Here is a 15,980-nt window from a genome sequence, read left to right on the forward strand (position 1 = left end):
GGCCGTGACATTTTCGGCTCCCAGGCCGCCGGCCAGCAGAACTTCGAGTACTGCCTGGACGAGGGAATCTACACGCTGACGCTCTCCCAGGACTTCGATCGCGGCTGGCACCGTCAGTCGTACATCGACGTGTTCGTGTACGTGGGCGAGGAGGAGACGATGCGCGTGCTGCACGCCACCGGCATGCATCGCGAGCCCACCTCTGTCTACGAGTTCAACACCTACGTGCTGTCGGACAACGATCTCACGCAGTGGACCTACAAGGCCGACGGAACCATTCCCGATGGATGGGCCACCAGCGACTTCGCCGGATCCTGGGACAGCGTGCCCTCGTCCGTCCCGGAGCTCTCGCAGAACGTCTGGCTGTTCCGCCGCGAAGTGACTCTGTCCACGATCACCAACCTGATGGGCTTCGAAGTGATGGCGTACCACCGCGCCGGTCTGATCTTCTACGTGAACGGACAGGAGGTGTTCCGCACCAACGTGGAGGGAACGCTGACCTCGGCGAGCACCGGAACCAACCAGAACGGCGGCAACCTCGTGTGGACCCACTTCTCGGGCCGCGTGGGCACGGGCAACCTGATCGCCGGCTCGAATGTGCTGGGCATTGCCATCGTCAACACCGACAACACCGCTCGCTCCATCGACAACATCTTCCAGATCCGCATGCTGTCGCCCAACGCTATCTCGGTGGGTCTGCAGACCTCCGTGAGCGACACGCACCACAACGACGGAAACACCATCTCGGCGAACATGTTCCACGGCGACTACAACGCTCGCTACGTCTCCACGGCCTCGCAGACGCACGAGATCACCGCGACCTTCCTGAACGGAGGCAAGCAGTACGTGAACATGTACTGCATCGTGACCGGCTGGAACGCTCTGGAGAACGCGCCCGCCGCCTGGGAAGTGCTCGTCTCGGAGAGCGGCAGCTCGTTCAACTCCGTGCACACCGTGTCCAACGAGTACTTCACCGACATGCTGCAGAAGAAGTGCTACTTCATGCCCAACGAGGTTGCGATCCGCGCGATCCGCTTCACCTTCACGGCGATCCGCGATGTCTCGGACAACCTGCAGATCAACGCTATCGATCTCTACTACGTGGATCCCGCGCAGTACACGCTGCCGACTTTCGGCTTCGGCGACGGCCAGGAGTATGTCGCCTACGTGGGTGCCAACTACTATCTGCAGAGCTCCTCCTCCCTCTACTACGAGCTCACCATCAGTCCGGAGCTGCCCGCGGGTCTGAAGCTCTCCTCCTCGGGTTTGATCCACGGTAAGGCCACCGCCTCGGCGCAGCAGACGACCTACACGGTGTCGGGTCGCAATCCGAGCGGCTCGCCGGTGCAGGCGATCGTGATGCTGACGGTGGCGGACTGCTCGAACGATCACAGCCTGGTGTCGATGTCGATGACGAACACGGGCACGAACGGCAAACGCATGTCGATCCTGGTGATGGACACGAACAAGGACATTGTGTACTGGAACGACAACATTCCCGACTACACGAGCGCGTTCAATATGGGCTTCTGCGCGGTGAAGGGCGTGGTCACCTTCGTGCTGCTGGATCGCTCGAACAACCCGTGGGGCAACACCTACACGATCACTGCCGGCAGCGAGACGATCAGCGGCACGCACTCGCAGGGCGACACGCCTCGCTTCGTCTCCGTGGCTCCCTTCTCCTACATCACCGAGAGCGAGTCCACCGTGGAGTTCTCCATGACCTATCTCGAGAACTGGTACAAGAAGGAGACCACGCGCAACTGGGAGGAGCTCAAGCTGAACGAGCTGCCGCCCGTGAGCAGCATCACCGCCTACTACTGCGCCCGCTTCGACGCTCCCTCGCTGGACGCGCTCGCTTCCTATGTGGTGGGCGTGAAGATCCGCGGAGGCTTCGTGATGTACCTGAACGGCCAGGAAGTGAACCGCGTGCGCGTGCCGGCGGACGCCACGCACAGCACGCCCGCCACCGAGGCGTTCGAGGAGCCGACGTACGTGCTGTACGGCGACAGCGCGCAGTTCTCGCTGATGGAGGCGACGGACAACCTGCTGTGCGTGGAGGTGCACGACACGGAGGAGCGTCCCGACGACGACAACACGTTCAACATGTACATCAAGCCGAAGATGACCTCGCGCGATCTCGTGGTCAACGGACAGGGCTCTGCGTCGCACGTGGGCTACTACGACTCGTCGTGGGATGAGCGGAACTACCATCTCTGGAACAAGGTGAACACCGACAAGTTCTTCTCCAACGATAACAGCTGCACCAACGTGTGGGGCCTCTGGACCTTCGACAACTTCGGCCGCGACTTCGCCACCGCGGCCCGCGTGTACCAGGGCAACGTGGAGCGCCGCCGCTTCAAGTCGCTGCGCGTGGAGGCGACGAACAACCCCGAGGACGAGTCGCCGGTGTTCGACGTGCTGCTGACGATGTCGAGCGTCACCTGGACCAATAGCTACATCGACATGGAGTTCATCCCCACGAAGCCCTACCGCGCCTACCGCATGGTGTTCAACGGCTGCCAGTCCGAAGGAATCGAGGTCGGCGAGATCTACTTCTACGCCAACCGTCTGGAGGGCCAGGTGTGCCGCCCCGCCAACGGCCTGCCCGGCTCCCTGGAGGGCGGACTGGTGAACGGCCCCTGCCCCGATCTCTACGAGGGCAACGTGATCTACCAGTGCCAGAGCGGATCCTTCGTCGAGCTGAGCCAGGTCTGCTCGCCCGCCGCTCCCTCGCTGCTGAAGTACGATCAGGAGGAGTACATTCTCTACACCGGCAAGGAGTACAGCATCGAGCCCACCGTCCGCGGACTGGAGCTCACCTTCGTGACGCTGCCCACGCTGCCCACGGGATTGAAGATCAACGAGAGTACGGGAGTGATCTCCGGCAAGCCGACGACGCCGCAGGACTCGCGTCAGTACACGGTGACGGCTCGAAATAGTGCTGGCGTGATTCAGGCGAAGTTCCGTATCCAGGTGTTGGAGTCGCCTACCCCCGTATGGCTGTATATTGTAATTGTATTGGCCGTGATTGTGGTGATCGCCATTATCGTGGTGCTGGTTTTGGCCATTTCCAAGAAGTCGAAGGGAAAGGGAAAGGGCAAGGGCAAGGGAAAAGGAAAGAACCTCCCCAAGACCGCTGCGCCCGTCCCCAAGGCGAAGGAATCGGCTGCTTCTAAGAATATTGTTGTCTAAGTGTATTGCTCTGTTTGTTTGAGAGAAAACGAAAGCTTTCGAGTTTTACAATGGAGGAAGAAGAAGAAGAAGGGGTGAATGTGTGTGATTGATCCATTCAACGATTGCCTCATTCATCCATTGATTGATTCATCAACTTGCTCACACACCCCTTGCGATTGCTTCAACAAACACCCCAACAAGAAATCTTTTCCACATCAAACGCCACCTTAATATTCATCGCCGCGAGCTCGTTCACCAGATACCGCGTCACATACGGCATGGGCACCAAATGGCACGTCGTGCTGGTCTTGCACACATGGCACACCACTACACCTCACTCTCCTTCCCCGTTTCCACTCTTCGGCACGCGCGAGCTGAGCGTGGCGGCTTCCTGCTGAGTCATGGGCTTGGCGGTGGCGGAGAGCATGCTTCCGCACTTATCGCAGATCACTGCGAGATGGCGATCCGACGAGTTCAGCAGTCGCTCGTGCAGCAAAAACGACGCGCCGTGCGCAATGATCGAGTCGCGCTCCATCTCTCCGAACCGGATTCCGCCGTGGCGCTTGCGGCCCTTCAGCGGCTGGCGCGTGAGCTGGTTGATCGGTCCGTTCGCTCGCACCTGCGACTTGTCGCTCACCTAGAAGAACTCAGCGGGGCGTTAAAGGACTACCATGTGGCGCAGTCGCTGATAATAGACCACGCCGATGTAGATGTCCGCCTCCAGCAGGTCGCCCCAGATGCCCGAGTACAGCGGCTCGCTGCCGTAGTAGTTGAACCCCGCCGCCTTCAGCTGCTCCCCGAAGAAGTCCACCGCGCACTGCTTCTCGCTGAACTGGAACGGCGTGGCGTCCTAGAGTCGACTCTCCCGCGGGGATCTACCATGTACTGTCCGTGGAGCGCGCCGGACTTGCCGGCCATGGACTCGATGAGCATTCCGATGGTCATGCGGGAGGGGAAGGCGTTGGGGTTGATGATGCAGTCGGGCGTGATGCCGGAGGCGGTGAAGGGCATGTCGATCTGCGGCCACAGCACGGAGAGCACGCCCTTCTGCCCGTGCCGCGAGGAGAACTTGTCGCCCACCACCGGGTTGCGGTTGTACCGGAACTTGATGTTCACGCGCTGCACGCCCAGCGCGGGGTCGCCGTCGAGGATGCGGACCTCGTCCACGTACGCGGGCTCCGAGGAGTCGTGGAAGCGCAGCGAGGTCTTCCCCGTCTCCGTGTTGTACACCGCGCAGATCGCGTCGCCCTTCTGCACGAACAGACCGATCGGCGGCAGTCCGTCGGGGTCCAGCCGCAGCGCCGAGGGGTTGCTGGAGGCGATGGCCTCCCGCGGGGGGCGCTTGAAGATGAGGGACTTGGTGGCGGGGTCCTTGGGGTCGACGAGGTCGATGTCGTGGCTCTTGTAGACGGAGGCGTGGGCGAAGCCGCGCTCGAAGGAGGACTTGTTGAGGATCATGGCGTCCTCGAGATCGTAGCCCGTGTAGCTGATCACCGCCACCACGCTGTTCATGCCCTGCGGGTACGAGTCGAACAGGAACTCTCGGTACAGCGCGTTGTGCACGATCGGCGCCTGCGGCGTCTGCAGACGGTACATCTTGGTGTCGGTGCGGTGCGTCCAGGACAGCCCCGGCGTGCCCATCGTCTGCTTCCCCATCTGGCACTGGTACATGTTGCGCGGACTCTGGTTGAAGTCCGAGAACGGCGTCAGCGACGCGATCAGCGACAGCATGTTCGCCGGCGAGACCTCGATGTGCGTCGTCACGCCCTTCCGGATATCTTCCTCCACGCACGCGATCTCCAGGTACACTTGCTCCAGCGGACCGATCCACTCCGTCTTTCCGGTTCCCAGGTGCCGCACCGGCCGCTGCATGCGCGCCGCGTCCGTGCTCAGGTACACGCACGGCCACGGACCGCCCTGCTCCCCCGCGGGGACGCACACGATCTCCAGGCAGGCGGGGAGCTTGGCCCCGTCGAGCTTGAGCAGCCGGAGCTGGTCGCAGAAGGCGGCGGCCTGGGCGGCGAGGACGCGGCCGAGCAGCTGGCCGTTGAAGAACACGGGGACGTAGTGGTTGCCGTAGACGAGCGGGGAGTCGGCGGGGACCAGGCCCAGCGCCTGGCAGAGCCGCGCGAGCTGGGGGGCGGGGACGACGTCGGTGGTGATGGAGCAGGTGGCGGTGAGGTGGTTCAGCAGGCCGCAGGGCGCGCCGTCGGGCGTGTGCACGCAGCAGAGGAAGCCCCAGGAGTCGGGGAGCAGCTTGCGCGGCTGCGTGGTCTTCATCTCGGTGAAGAACTGGCCGCGGTGCACGGAGCGGAAGTGGGAGAGGTAGCGCCAGTGGTTGAGCTTCTCGGCGACGATGGTGTAGCCCGCGGCCTGCTGGAGATCGAGTCCCGTGGAGGAGATGATGTTGCCCGTGGCGAGGAGGTAGTAGGCCTTCTTGCCGATGTCGGACTGCCGGTCCAGCGCCTTCTTGATCCACGCCGTGTCGTAGAGGTCGATCTTCTCCTTGTGCCGATCGACTTCGCGCGCGATGTTCTGGCGCACGCCGATCAAAAACTCCTCGAGCTTCTCCTTGAGGAACATGCACATCAAGTGGCCGCCGAGCAGGAGCTCCTACGCATCACCCAAAAAAACAGAAAGGAGACGTGGTTCATGAGGGAATCGGCGTTGTCGGGCGGGATTTCCTTGTTGGCGAGCTTGTAGAGCTTGCTGATCATCTCCAGCAGCAGCGCGAACTTCGCTTCGTTCGACTTCAGATGCACCAGGATGTACCGCTTCAGCAGCTCCTCGCCCACCTCCACGTCGCTGTACCGCGACGACATGTACAGCAGGATGCGGAACCGCGAGCCCAGATACGCCAAGCACTCGCGCCGCGTGGTTCTGCGCTCGATCCGCTCCCTCACCCCTACAAGTGCATGTTCTTGCTCTCGCGCAGCAGCAGCTCCAGCCGATCGCTCAGGAACGTGTTGTTCGAGTCGCCCCGCATCAGCTGCTCGTAGATCTCGCGGTCCGAGCAGTCCTTCAGCGCTTTCAGGATCAGCACCACCGGCACGAGGAACTCCTGCTTGCGGATGAACCAGCGCAGCGTGCAGCGGCCATCGCGGAGATAGTGCAGCGTCACCGTCATCGAGGACATGTCCTCGCGCACGCACTTCATCTGGCAGCCCAGCGACGTGTACTCCGGGCCTCGCTTCGTGAACGACGGACGGTCCAGCGCCACGATGATGTGGCGACGCGTCACTTGCAGCAAGCGGATCATTCGCTCCAGCCCGTTGCAGATGAAATAGCCGCCCAGCTCGTACACTTCTTCGCCACAATTCACGCGCTCCGCTGGCGTCATCCGGCTCAGGTGGCAGCGGTTCGAGCCCACCATGATGGGAAGCTGGCCCAAGTTTCGCTCGGTGACCACGATTTGGCCGTCGTTCACTTGATGAGCGACATACGCGATGAGAGGGGAGGTGTAGCTGAAAATGAGGAATAGGACAGAGATATACGAGATTCCACGCTCTCGACACTCGTGAGGGAGGAGACGCGTCTCGCTCGAGCCATCCTCCTTGATTGGATAGCCGATCTTCACATCCTGGATCCAAATACGGAGGACCTGCTTGTTATCCGGGTTCTCGACCTAGAATCAATGGAATGCAGCGTAGAAACCTCCAGAGGGAAGATATCGCGGACGGCGAGAGACAAACCCTTGTCCAGCATGAAATTGTATGACTCAATGTGGAAGCGTACCAAATCCTATACAAATTATCAGCCACAATAGCGTCCCACCTTTAATCGCTCCGAGTCCTCTTTTGGAATCGAACCGGGTACTCGAGACGGTGTATTTGCATATGTCTATCGAGTTACTGGGTGGACAAACGAATCACTTGGGGCACTGTAGGTCTTGGACTGTATTTACTCTCACTCATTGATATTTCAGTAAAATTAGTATTCGCAAACTAAAAGACAATTTCGAGTGAGAATAAACGAAAGAGCTAAATTCTGGGTGAAGGCAAAATAAAGGCTATTTTTGGAGTCTTGGTTAGAACCATGTTAACGTGTTTTAGTGGGATCATTAACTTATATACTCTATTATTATTCCCCTATAATATCATTTTGGAGTGGAATGATTGTATATTTATAGAGTAAATACTGTAATCGGTTTGATTCAAATCTTTCAATTTGAACCTGTTTGTTTCGATACTGAAACCGGTCCCCTATTTCACCAGGTTTTTAACCCTATCTCAGATTGTAGTTCACGGCAGTTTATAACTCCCCAAACTAACTAATTACTATGGTAGGTGGTGAGTCCTGTGCGGAGATGCATTCTGTTGTGTGTTTGTCGAACGAAGGGTCTAACGGTCCTCTAGGCTCCTAAGAAAGAAAGACAGGAAAAGGAACAGATCAAGCTCGGACCCCAGAACGTGCGTGAGGGAGAGGAGGTGTTCGCTGTTACTCACATCTACGCTTCCTTCAACGATACCTTCATTCACGTCACCGATATGTCCGGACGTGAGACCCTGGTCCGTGTGACTGGAGGAATGAAGGTGAAGGCTGATCGTGATGAGTCTTCTCCCTACGCTGCCATGCTTGCTGCTCAGGATGTGGCTGCTCGTTGCAAGGAGCTCGGCATCACTGCCATGCACATCAAGCTGCGAGCTACTGGAGGTAACGGAACCACTTCTCCCGGTCCCGGTGCTCAGGCTGCTCTGCGTGCTCTGGCCCGTGCTGGAATGAAGATCGGAAGAATCGAGGATGTGACTCCCATTCCCACCGATTCTACCCGCAAGCCCCAGGGTCGTCGTGGTCGCCGTCTGTAATTTGTTGGTTACGAACTGCGAAACGTTCTGTTTGATATTAACAAACAAACAAGTGAACGAGTTGCTAGCTTTTCTGTACCCACCTGGAGCGACACTCGGGACAACTGTCGTGCGATTGGAGCCATTTGTTCATGCAGTGTGCGTGGCAACTGTGTCTGCACACTCCAGTCACTATTTATCACGAATGAGAACCATTTCAACCTGGAGGGCAGCTATCACCGGGAAGAGCGCAGTCTGGGCAACAAAAGTCGAGTGGCATCTGGCAAATCGGGCAATCTTCATTCTCTGTATCCCACATCCAAAAGGCAGTGGTTTTCCATCTATTTCGTACTTGGAATTTGAATTAGAAATACTCTACAGAGTGATGCAATGTGAAAATGCCTACTAGATATCGAATAGGTCATGTCTTCCCATTTGACTGAATCCGTTATAGATCCTTCATCTTGAGACATGTAGCGATTCAAAATCAAGAATGAAAACAAACAGGGAAAGGATTAGTATTCAGGTTCATCAAAATAGGAATCAGATAACTCTTTTTCCTTTGTAGTTTTTTGTATAGATTCGTTTGGTAATTCGATTAAGGGTTCTTCTTCTATTGGAGGTAATAGTTGTTCTGCAGTAGGTGGTTCATTGTGTGGTTGTTCGATTTCGTTTGTTTCTGGTTCATTTGTTGTTGTTGTTGTTGTTAAGGTTTGTTCGATCTGTTCTATTTTCTCCTTCTCTTCTTCCTGTTCTTCCTGTTCCTCTTGTTGTTGTTGTTCTGGCTGTGAAGGCATTTCTTTCTTTGCTGTTTCATTCATCGTTTTTCGTTCCTTCTTTTCTTTCCTCGTTTCACTTCGATCCAATTCTTCTTCTTCTGCTGCTGCTGCTTTTTCCTCCTCTTCTTCTTCTTCTTCTTCCATTTCTTCGCTCGATTCTTCGCTGTCACTCTCCAACACTATCGCTTCTTCCCGCTTTCGCTTCTTCGTCTTCTCTTCCTCCACCTTTTTCTTCGTCCCCGCCTCCTTTCCGCGCTTTTGAATTTCCTCCGCCACGCGCAGAATGAACTCCACGGCCTGCTTCGAATCCGAATTCTCCGCCGCGTTCAGCGTTTCCTGGTACTTTTCCCTCGCTATTTCTCACCGCTTGGATTCGTTTCTACTGTCCTGAACGAACTCCGCAAGCGGCGCCACGACGGAATTCGCGATGCGGAGATTGGAAGCAGCGCGCGCCTCGACGGCGAAGCGCATCATCGTGAGAACGCACAGCGTCGAAGGGAGCGAAGAGCAGGCCTCCAGCTTCTGGAACAGAAACTGCATGCTCTGCACGTGAAACGGAACACAAAACACAATTCCATGGTGAGAAGCGGCGCGTTGCGAAGGAGCAAAGCGCACAGAACGCTCTCGCGCGATGATTCAAAGCGCAGCTCAAAGCAGCGCGCGAGATCTGCGGTTCAGTCGATCGAGCGACGCCCACTTCGAAGCGAAATTTCGTCGCCCGTAGCTTCCTCCCATCGATGCAAAATCGACTGAATGGGGTCGTGGAGAACCGCGGGATGCGATTTGAGCAACGGAACCAATTCGGTCTCGATGGGAAGGAAACTCTCCAGAGGGAAGAACGAAATCACGGAGTGCAGCAGATCCGAAATGATGAATTGTTTCTAGCGATAACCGCGGTTCTCGGCTGCGTACGAAGTTGGGAATCGAAACGGTCATCCACTGAATCCCCTGCAGCCATTTCGCGAACGCAGGGAGAACGTGCTGCGTCAAAACGCGTTTGATTCGAGGCAAAAAATCGTTTTCATCGTCCTCAAATGTGTTTCCTTGCCTTCGGATTGTGAGCTGGCTTTTCACTTCCGCGGGAGTGGCGTCGAAAACGGCGGAAAGATACGATCGAACGACCTGGGCGAGGAGGCTTGTGTACTTGGATTGAGTTTTGTTTGATGGGTTTGTACCTGCTCATCGAAGAGCAACAGCGACGCGCATTTCGTGGAATGAACGAGAAGCAAGTAAAGAAGTGAAAGACAGAAGCAACCTATCGATGATTTGATTGGCTCGCCGCCACCTGTTTCGTTGAACGGGAGAATTTCTCTTCGAAGAATCGTGCATAACTCAAGCATGCTGCTGGGAATCGGGCCGATGAGAGGGTTGGAATATTGTTTCTCGACCCAACTCAGATCGGTTCTTTCGTGTTTCGCTTTTTCGAGCGATTGCTTCGCATTGATGTGCATTTCGATGTGGAATTGAAGCGCCAATAAACGAACAAACGCTTCCAACGTCGCGTGCGGGCGTTTCACTGTTTGGGTCTCGATATCCGCGAATAAATAGCTCTGCAGACTGACCACCACTGTCTTCAGAACATCCAAAATGTTCGTGATCATTTCTTTTTCGTAGGAGGACGTTTGTGTGATGGTGTCGTTCAAAATGGCTTCCAGAATATCGATGCTTTGCTCCAACGAAAGCGACAAATCCGACGCTTTTTCGCTGTCCTCCATTTCCGAATTCGCTTTCGAATTCGCTTTCGAATTCTTTTTCTTCTGCGTCGTTTTCGAAATGCGTTGCTTCTTCACTGGGATGCTCACGTGGATTAGCGAGGCTTCTTCGCTGCCGCCCATTTTTGCCGGGTCTTCGAGAAACAGCGCGACTTGCTTCAGCGCGACGCGAAGCAGCTGCTCGCCCATTTCCCAGTGGTAAACGAGCTGAATAAACAGCGGCAGATGCGTGTGCAAAAAGGTTTGGCTCTCCGAGAGAAGAAGGCTCGGGAAATTCTGAGCGGATCAGGCAGAACGGAGAGAAATACCGGGCTGATTTGCGTGATTTGGGAATAACTGAAGAACGTCAGGAACGAAAGGAAGTCCGCCTCCGTTTCTCCTTTTTCTCCTTTTTCTCCTTTTTCTTCTTCGTTGTGCGTGATGCGACTCTGCAGAAGGAGGAGCCGGTTACTCTGCGCGGAACACAATTGGAACACAAATACAGTGAGTTCGGTGAGGAGATATTTGCTGGATTCTTCGAGTTCTTTCGGCGAACAGGCGTTTCGAATCGACTGCAGCAGAACACAAATCAAATGGAAGAGCTTCGATTGGAATTCCTCGCTCCCCGCGGGAATCGACGCGTCTTCCAGGCCTGTTCGCGGTTCTTCGACCGTTGTTTCCACCGCGGTTATCTCCTTCGCCGATCGCTTTCGTTTCCCTTTTTTGTTTTGTGTTTCGATTTGTGTTTCGATTTGTGTTTCTGACTCGCTCTGCTTTTCCTTGGCGGATGAAACGCTCGCATCGCCGGGCTGCATGGAATCCAATTCGCAAAGAAAACCGCGGTTTTAAAACAGAGAAACAGGGAAATCAGGAGGAGTCGCGTGAGCTTCAGGACGCTGTCGAGTCCCGCGGTTTCGACGCTCTGCGCGAAGAAAACGGCGCAGGCGTCGGGGTCGTGGATGAGAAAATTGTGAACGCGCGTGACGACGCGCGAATTGTTTTTCTATGTTAGCAGAAAGGCGAATAAAAGACACCTCCTTCCAGAAGAGAGGCGTGAGGAACTTGGTGTAGAGGCGGTTGATGGAGTTGGTGGGGTTGGCGGTGTGGTCGAAGCGCAGCATGCGAAGGAAGTCGTCCAGCACGAAAACCGCGGACAGATCGAACGACTTGATGTTCTGCAGCTTGATCAGCAGCTGCAGGAAGCTCTTGCGGACCCGCAGGCTCCGATCGAAGAGGAACGGCCAGAGCTTCGCGATGTGCGGGAACAAAACCTTGTAGACCAGCCGGTTGTCCAGCAGCTCGAGGAGTCCCTGCGCTTCAATTGTCGGTCCTTTCGGCCTACGCGGAGACACAATTCGCGGACTTCCACGTGCGCGTCGTGCATCAAATGCGTCGTCACGTGCTCCAGAATCATCGACGTCACCGACACCGGCAGTAATTCGAAATAATTGCCTGCATTTCACCCTTTTTTAACAGAAATTAACATACAGATCAAATGCAAAACTCCCGCCACCGCCACGCTCCGCACGTCGGGCGTTTCGTCGTCACACAGCACGAGAATGGCCTTGAACTGGTCCTCGATGGAATAGGTGTCACGTGCCTCGGAGGTTCCGAGGGGGAAGCAATCAATGAACAGAATGGCGGCGTGACGACGCACAATCGCGTTGGAAACCGACAAAGAGCGGAAGAGAATCGGCTCGTAGAGCTCGGTGAGGCGAGTCCAGAGCTCTTTGTGCTTTCGGTAGTGGACGAAAGAGCCCATGAGGAGCTTCAGCACGGAGAAGACTTTGGAAGAGGACGCATGAACCGCCATGTTCACGATCTCCTGAATCACTTCATGTTCTAACGCGTTTCGAATTCTATCGAATCAGAGGGAGAAGAATAAAATAGAAAACGAATCGTCTTCGCACGCGAGATCGGCAGTCATGATCGCATCGCCCCATTTCCGTACAGAACTCACCGGGAGTTTCAGAGCGACTTGTTGGAGGGAAAGGAAGCATTCCCTGGGGAAATCCGCAGAGAGAGTCAGGAATCTAGTGAACAAACAGAGGGACGACATACAGAGGGAGGAGGCGCTTGCTGTGCGTGTGGGCGATGAATTGGGGCGAACGAACGGCTTCGAGAATGATGGCTCGTGTTGTATTGGATTGGGCACTGGAGAAATCGATGAGAACTAAACTCTCGCGAATGGCATTTCTGAACATGAGCGAAATTTGGATGAATAGCTTTACAATCGATTCATATAACTATTGAAGCGTTTGTCAAAACGAAGTGTGCGAGCTAAGACATACACACACATATTCGGTGCATATCGCTCTCGATTCGCATACTTTTTGACCCATAGTTTCTCAAAGAGTTTGCTCAATTCTTCTTGAAGCTCTTCTATGAACGAAAAAAACAGAGTGTGCAAAATATCTAGAATTTGATCGATTACGGCAGTATGCAGCAAGTCATTCTATTTCATATATAAGACAAAACCAAACGTCAGCACACACCATCAACAGATGCTGAAGTGCCTCCAAAAACTCTAAATCCTTTGATGAGACTATTCTCAATTCAAATATCAATAGATACATCGATTTGGATTCGAAGGGTCGATTCCGTTCACTAAGCAATCATCCGGGTTGTCCACCGAATCGACAGCCCGATAAATCGCTTCCCAAAACTGTTTTGCGTTCTACTTATCAACATAACGAATTTCACACACCTGCTTTGTCATCGTTTGCATCACTTCCTTAAAATCAAAATTGGATGATGGATTCATGTCATCGGCAACGATTCCCAGAACCGCTTCTTTACAGTTCTCTCCTTCCACACGTGCGATGAGCTCTTTTGCTTTTTCCGACATACTGATGGAATGGAAGATAAGATGATTCTTGTGTTTGAATGAATAGGTAGGCTATTGAAATAGGGTATTTGTAATAGCTTGACCGAGACAACTTGTCCGAGTGGTTAAGGAGACAGACTCGAAATCTGTTGGGCTTTGCCCGCGCAAGTTCGAATCCTGCAGTTGTCGTTTTTTATTAGTCAATCAATGAATCATTTTTATGAAAGCAACCTTTTTTTTATTCACTATTCCCTGTAATTGTTTATTGCTTCTCTCCTCTTCTGCCATGATCTTTTCTTCCCTGCTTTAATTTTATAGTTTATCAAACATTGCATATAAAACAACCTTTTTCCTTTTCACTGTCTTCTTCTTCTTCTCCCTTATCATTTTTATTCCTTCTCCATCTTCATTCCCTCCTCTTCCTCCTCCTCCTCTTCCACCATAATCTTCTTCTCTTCCTCGTCTTCTTCTTCCATCGGAACGCCATTTTCCAGTTCTTCCAACTCCTTAATGATCGTCTCGCACTTCTGCTTCAACACTTCCAACGCCTATTCCTCACTCCCATCCCCTTCTCTCACTCGAGGAACCAGCGACTTTGCAGATACGCAGCCCGTCGACTCCACAGAGAAGATGAAGTCATTTCGGATCACGCCCAGCTGCACCTTCTCCCGATTCTCCGGAAGGCGAATACACTCTCGGCACATTCTATCTCGCACACTCTCACGATCCTTACGTGCAATTCAGATCATGCGCCACATGCAGCGTTTTCTCGCCTCCAATGTCCTCAATATCGAACACTCCCATCGGACATGTCTGCTTCATCCGCTCTGCGTCTTCTCCCACGAGCGGCTTCGGGAATCGGATCGACGGTCGCATGCGATAAACCGCGGTACAAACCGGCGACCTTTCCTCATCGAATTCCATCGAACCTACCATTTCGCGTGATCCTCGCCCACGCCTTTGGTCGCGTAGCACTCCAAATCGATGGCTTGCCCGGGAGCGAGCTTCGTCAGAATGATGTCATCATGCACCAGACCGATCTGTCCTTCAGGCAAATCCAGCTGTCTGCCCAGCTTCTCCAGCTCCAGGCTCTGCGAATACACCGTCAGATATTCCACGTTGCGGTTGTTGGCCGCTTTCTGCAGCTCGGAAAGACTCGGGCAAGTCACGCGCAGATTGAACTTCAGCGAGTTCTTGTCCGTGAAGTCGCTGCGGTTGTGACCGTTCTCACCAGGAGGACAGATATAATCGAAGTCGTTCGCGTCCGCTTTGATGGGGATTAATCCGAGACGATGGCAAAGCACTTCGTCCTATTCATCAAACCGGAGACCATGAAGTACCTGCATCACGGACGTGTTATTGTTCATAAAAACAGTACTTATGGCCATTGTTGGTACTTCTGCTATCAACACTCGGCGCAGAGCGTTTGCAATGGATGCATCAACGCCCACAAGTTCAAAAACGACCTGCTCATCAGACTAGACACTCATTTCGCTTCCACCAACGAATACCTGCGAGAGAATATTAATTTTCAAGTTCTCGTCGAGACCATCTAAATAATGCTCCACAGCATGGCTGGTTTCCACGACCTTTGCATCACATCCAAAAATAACGCAGTACGTCCCTAATTCCTGAGAATTCAACAGCGGCGATGGGTTTCTTTCCTGGCATTTGAATGTAAATAGATGGCAAACTGCGATAGTAAATCAAGACTCTTTTTGCTCGAAATATTGGAATTCCATAAAGGTATTTGATTGTTTCATATTATACTTTGTTCAAATGAACAGTAATCTAACACCTTGTATTTATCGTGGAATAAAATACAATGTGTTAGCCAAATTGGACTCTCTAAAATTTTATGTTACTGTAAAACCCTGTGCTCTTTATTATGGAATCGAGCAAAATAGAATTGAATGTATTATTTAATTCCGTATCTATGTATATAACTTCTAGGTTATGTTGGTATGATGGAGATTTCTGAACTCCCAAACCGAAATGAAATAAGTGAAATAAGCGAAATAGTGGAAACACATGATTTGTTATTAGCTGTAAATGGAATGCTATGCTGTTGCTTTGATCTTTCACTTTCAAAAGATAAATGGGCAAGCATCTTCTCTATGCTAAATTACCCCGCTATTATCACTTTTTTTAAGCTCACGTCGGATGGAGATGATTTCTTTGTTCCCATGAATGTGCGTTGATTGAATGTCGGTATAACTTTTTAGTGGACTTTTTGCGGAAATATGAAAATAACTGGTTCTATCTATGGAGTGTCGAGTGTGGAGGATGAGTTGGTTTTAGCTTCTTTTGGAATTCAACTTAGTAAGATTTTGATTTGATGTCTCTTATTGAAGATAAGTCGATGTGTAAAAATGGAATGTATACGGTCAATCAACAAACTCCGGAACCTGATACTCCTGTGACATTATCGCAAGCTGAAACTTTGGAATTGGAGAACCAAAGCATTTTCTCATTTTATGAATCAGATTCGTTGAGTTATTTATACAACGCAATCTATTATGACTATGAAAGGATTTCAAAAGAAAACGTGATTTCTTCCATGAGTCTGAAGTTGATCAGCAAATGGTTTCATCAGGTGTATGCTTTACAAAAAGAAGGGTCGTTTAAAGCCTACGAAGTGTTGTACCGGATTGGATCCAATCTTTGCTACATCATCCAAGAGTATATCAATCAAATTGATGCGTGGTTACAAAACCATAGG

General features: G+C 53.0%; 5 protein-coding genes; 2 read left to right on the forward strand and 3 right to left on the reverse strand.

Annotated features, from left to right (window-relative positions):
* Positions 1 to 420: 420 nt before the first annotated feature.
* On the forward strand, positions 421 to 3,202 carry GSBLH_T00001307001 (uncharacterized protein; the record flags this gene model as incomplete). XM_013039691.1 has 1 exon in its annotated part: positions 421 to 3,202. One exon carries the CDS (start codon positions 421 to 423, stop codon positions 3,193 to 3,195), a length of 2,775 nt encoding a protein of 924 aa, XP_012895145.1. The 3' UTR covers positions 3,196 to 3,202.
* Positions 3,203 to 3,358: 156 nt separating this feature from the next.
* Positions 3,359 to 7,143, reverse strand: GSBLH_T00001308001 (uncharacterized protein; the record flags this gene model as incomplete). XM_013039692.1 has 10 exons in its annotated part: positions 7,050 to 7,143; positions 6,952 to 7,017; positions 6,832 to 6,918; positions 6,672 to 6,802; positions 6,087 to 6,641; positions 5,823 to 6,057; positions 4,057 to 5,790; positions 3,848 to 4,027; positions 3,535 to 3,814; positions 3,359 to 3,504 (listed from the first exon to the last, which is right to left on the reverse strand). The coding sequence occupies exons 1-10, from the start codon at positions 7,089 to 7,091 to the stop codon at positions 3,359 to 3,361; spliced, it is 3,456 nt and encodes a 1,151-aa protein (XP_012895146.1). The 5' UTR covers positions 7,092 to 7,143.
* A 276-nt stretch (positions 7,144 to 7,419) lies between these two features.
* Positions 7,420 to 8,006, forward strand: GSBLH_T00001309001 (uncharacterized protein). XM_013039693.1 has 2 exons: positions 7,420 to 7,495; positions 7,533 to 8,006. Exons 1-2 carry the CDS (start codon positions 7,457 to 7,459, stop codon positions 7,980 to 7,982), a joined length of 489 nt encoding a protein of 162 aa, XP_012895147.1. The 5' UTR covers positions 7,420 to 7,456; the 3' UTR covers positions 7,983 to 8,006.
* A 3,270-nt stretch (positions 8,007 to 11,276) lies between these two features.
* GSBLH_T00001310001 (uncharacterized protein) lies at positions 11,277 to 12,244 on the reverse strand (the record flags this gene model as incomplete). Its single annotated transcript, XM_013039694.1, has 3 exons — positions 11,277 to 11,741; positions 11,774 to 11,883; positions 11,920 to 12,244. The coding sequence occupies 3 exons, from the start codon at positions 12,242 to 12,244 to the stop codon at positions 11,277 to 11,279; spliced, it is 900 nt and encodes a 299-aa protein (XP_012895148.1).
* A 1,347-nt stretch (positions 12,245 to 13,591) lies between these two features.
* On the reverse strand, positions 13,592 to 14,941 carry GSBLH_T00001311001 (uncharacterized protein). XM_013039695.1 has 7 exons: positions 14,879 to 14,941; positions 14,770 to 14,847; positions 14,599 to 14,736; positions 14,192 to 14,568; positions 13,992 to 14,162; positions 13,837 to 13,963; positions 13,592 to 13,806 (listed from the first exon to the last, which is right to left on the reverse strand). The coding sequence occupies exons 1-7, from the start codon at positions 14,927 to 14,929 to the stop codon at positions 13,648 to 13,650; spliced, it is 1,101 nt and encodes a 366-aa protein (XP_012895149.1). The 5' UTR covers positions 14,930 to 14,941; the 3' UTR covers positions 13,592 to 13,647.
* Between the last annotated feature and the right edge of the window lie 1,039 nt (positions 14,942 to 15,980).

This window comes from Blastocystis hominis (assembly GCF_000151665.1).
Source record: "Blastocystis hominis, Singapore isolate B (sub-type 7) whole genome shotgun sequence assembly, scaffold_10".
NCBI classification, from domain to species: domain Eukaryota; class Bigyra; order Opalinata; family Blastocystidae; genus Blastocystis; species Blastocystis hominis.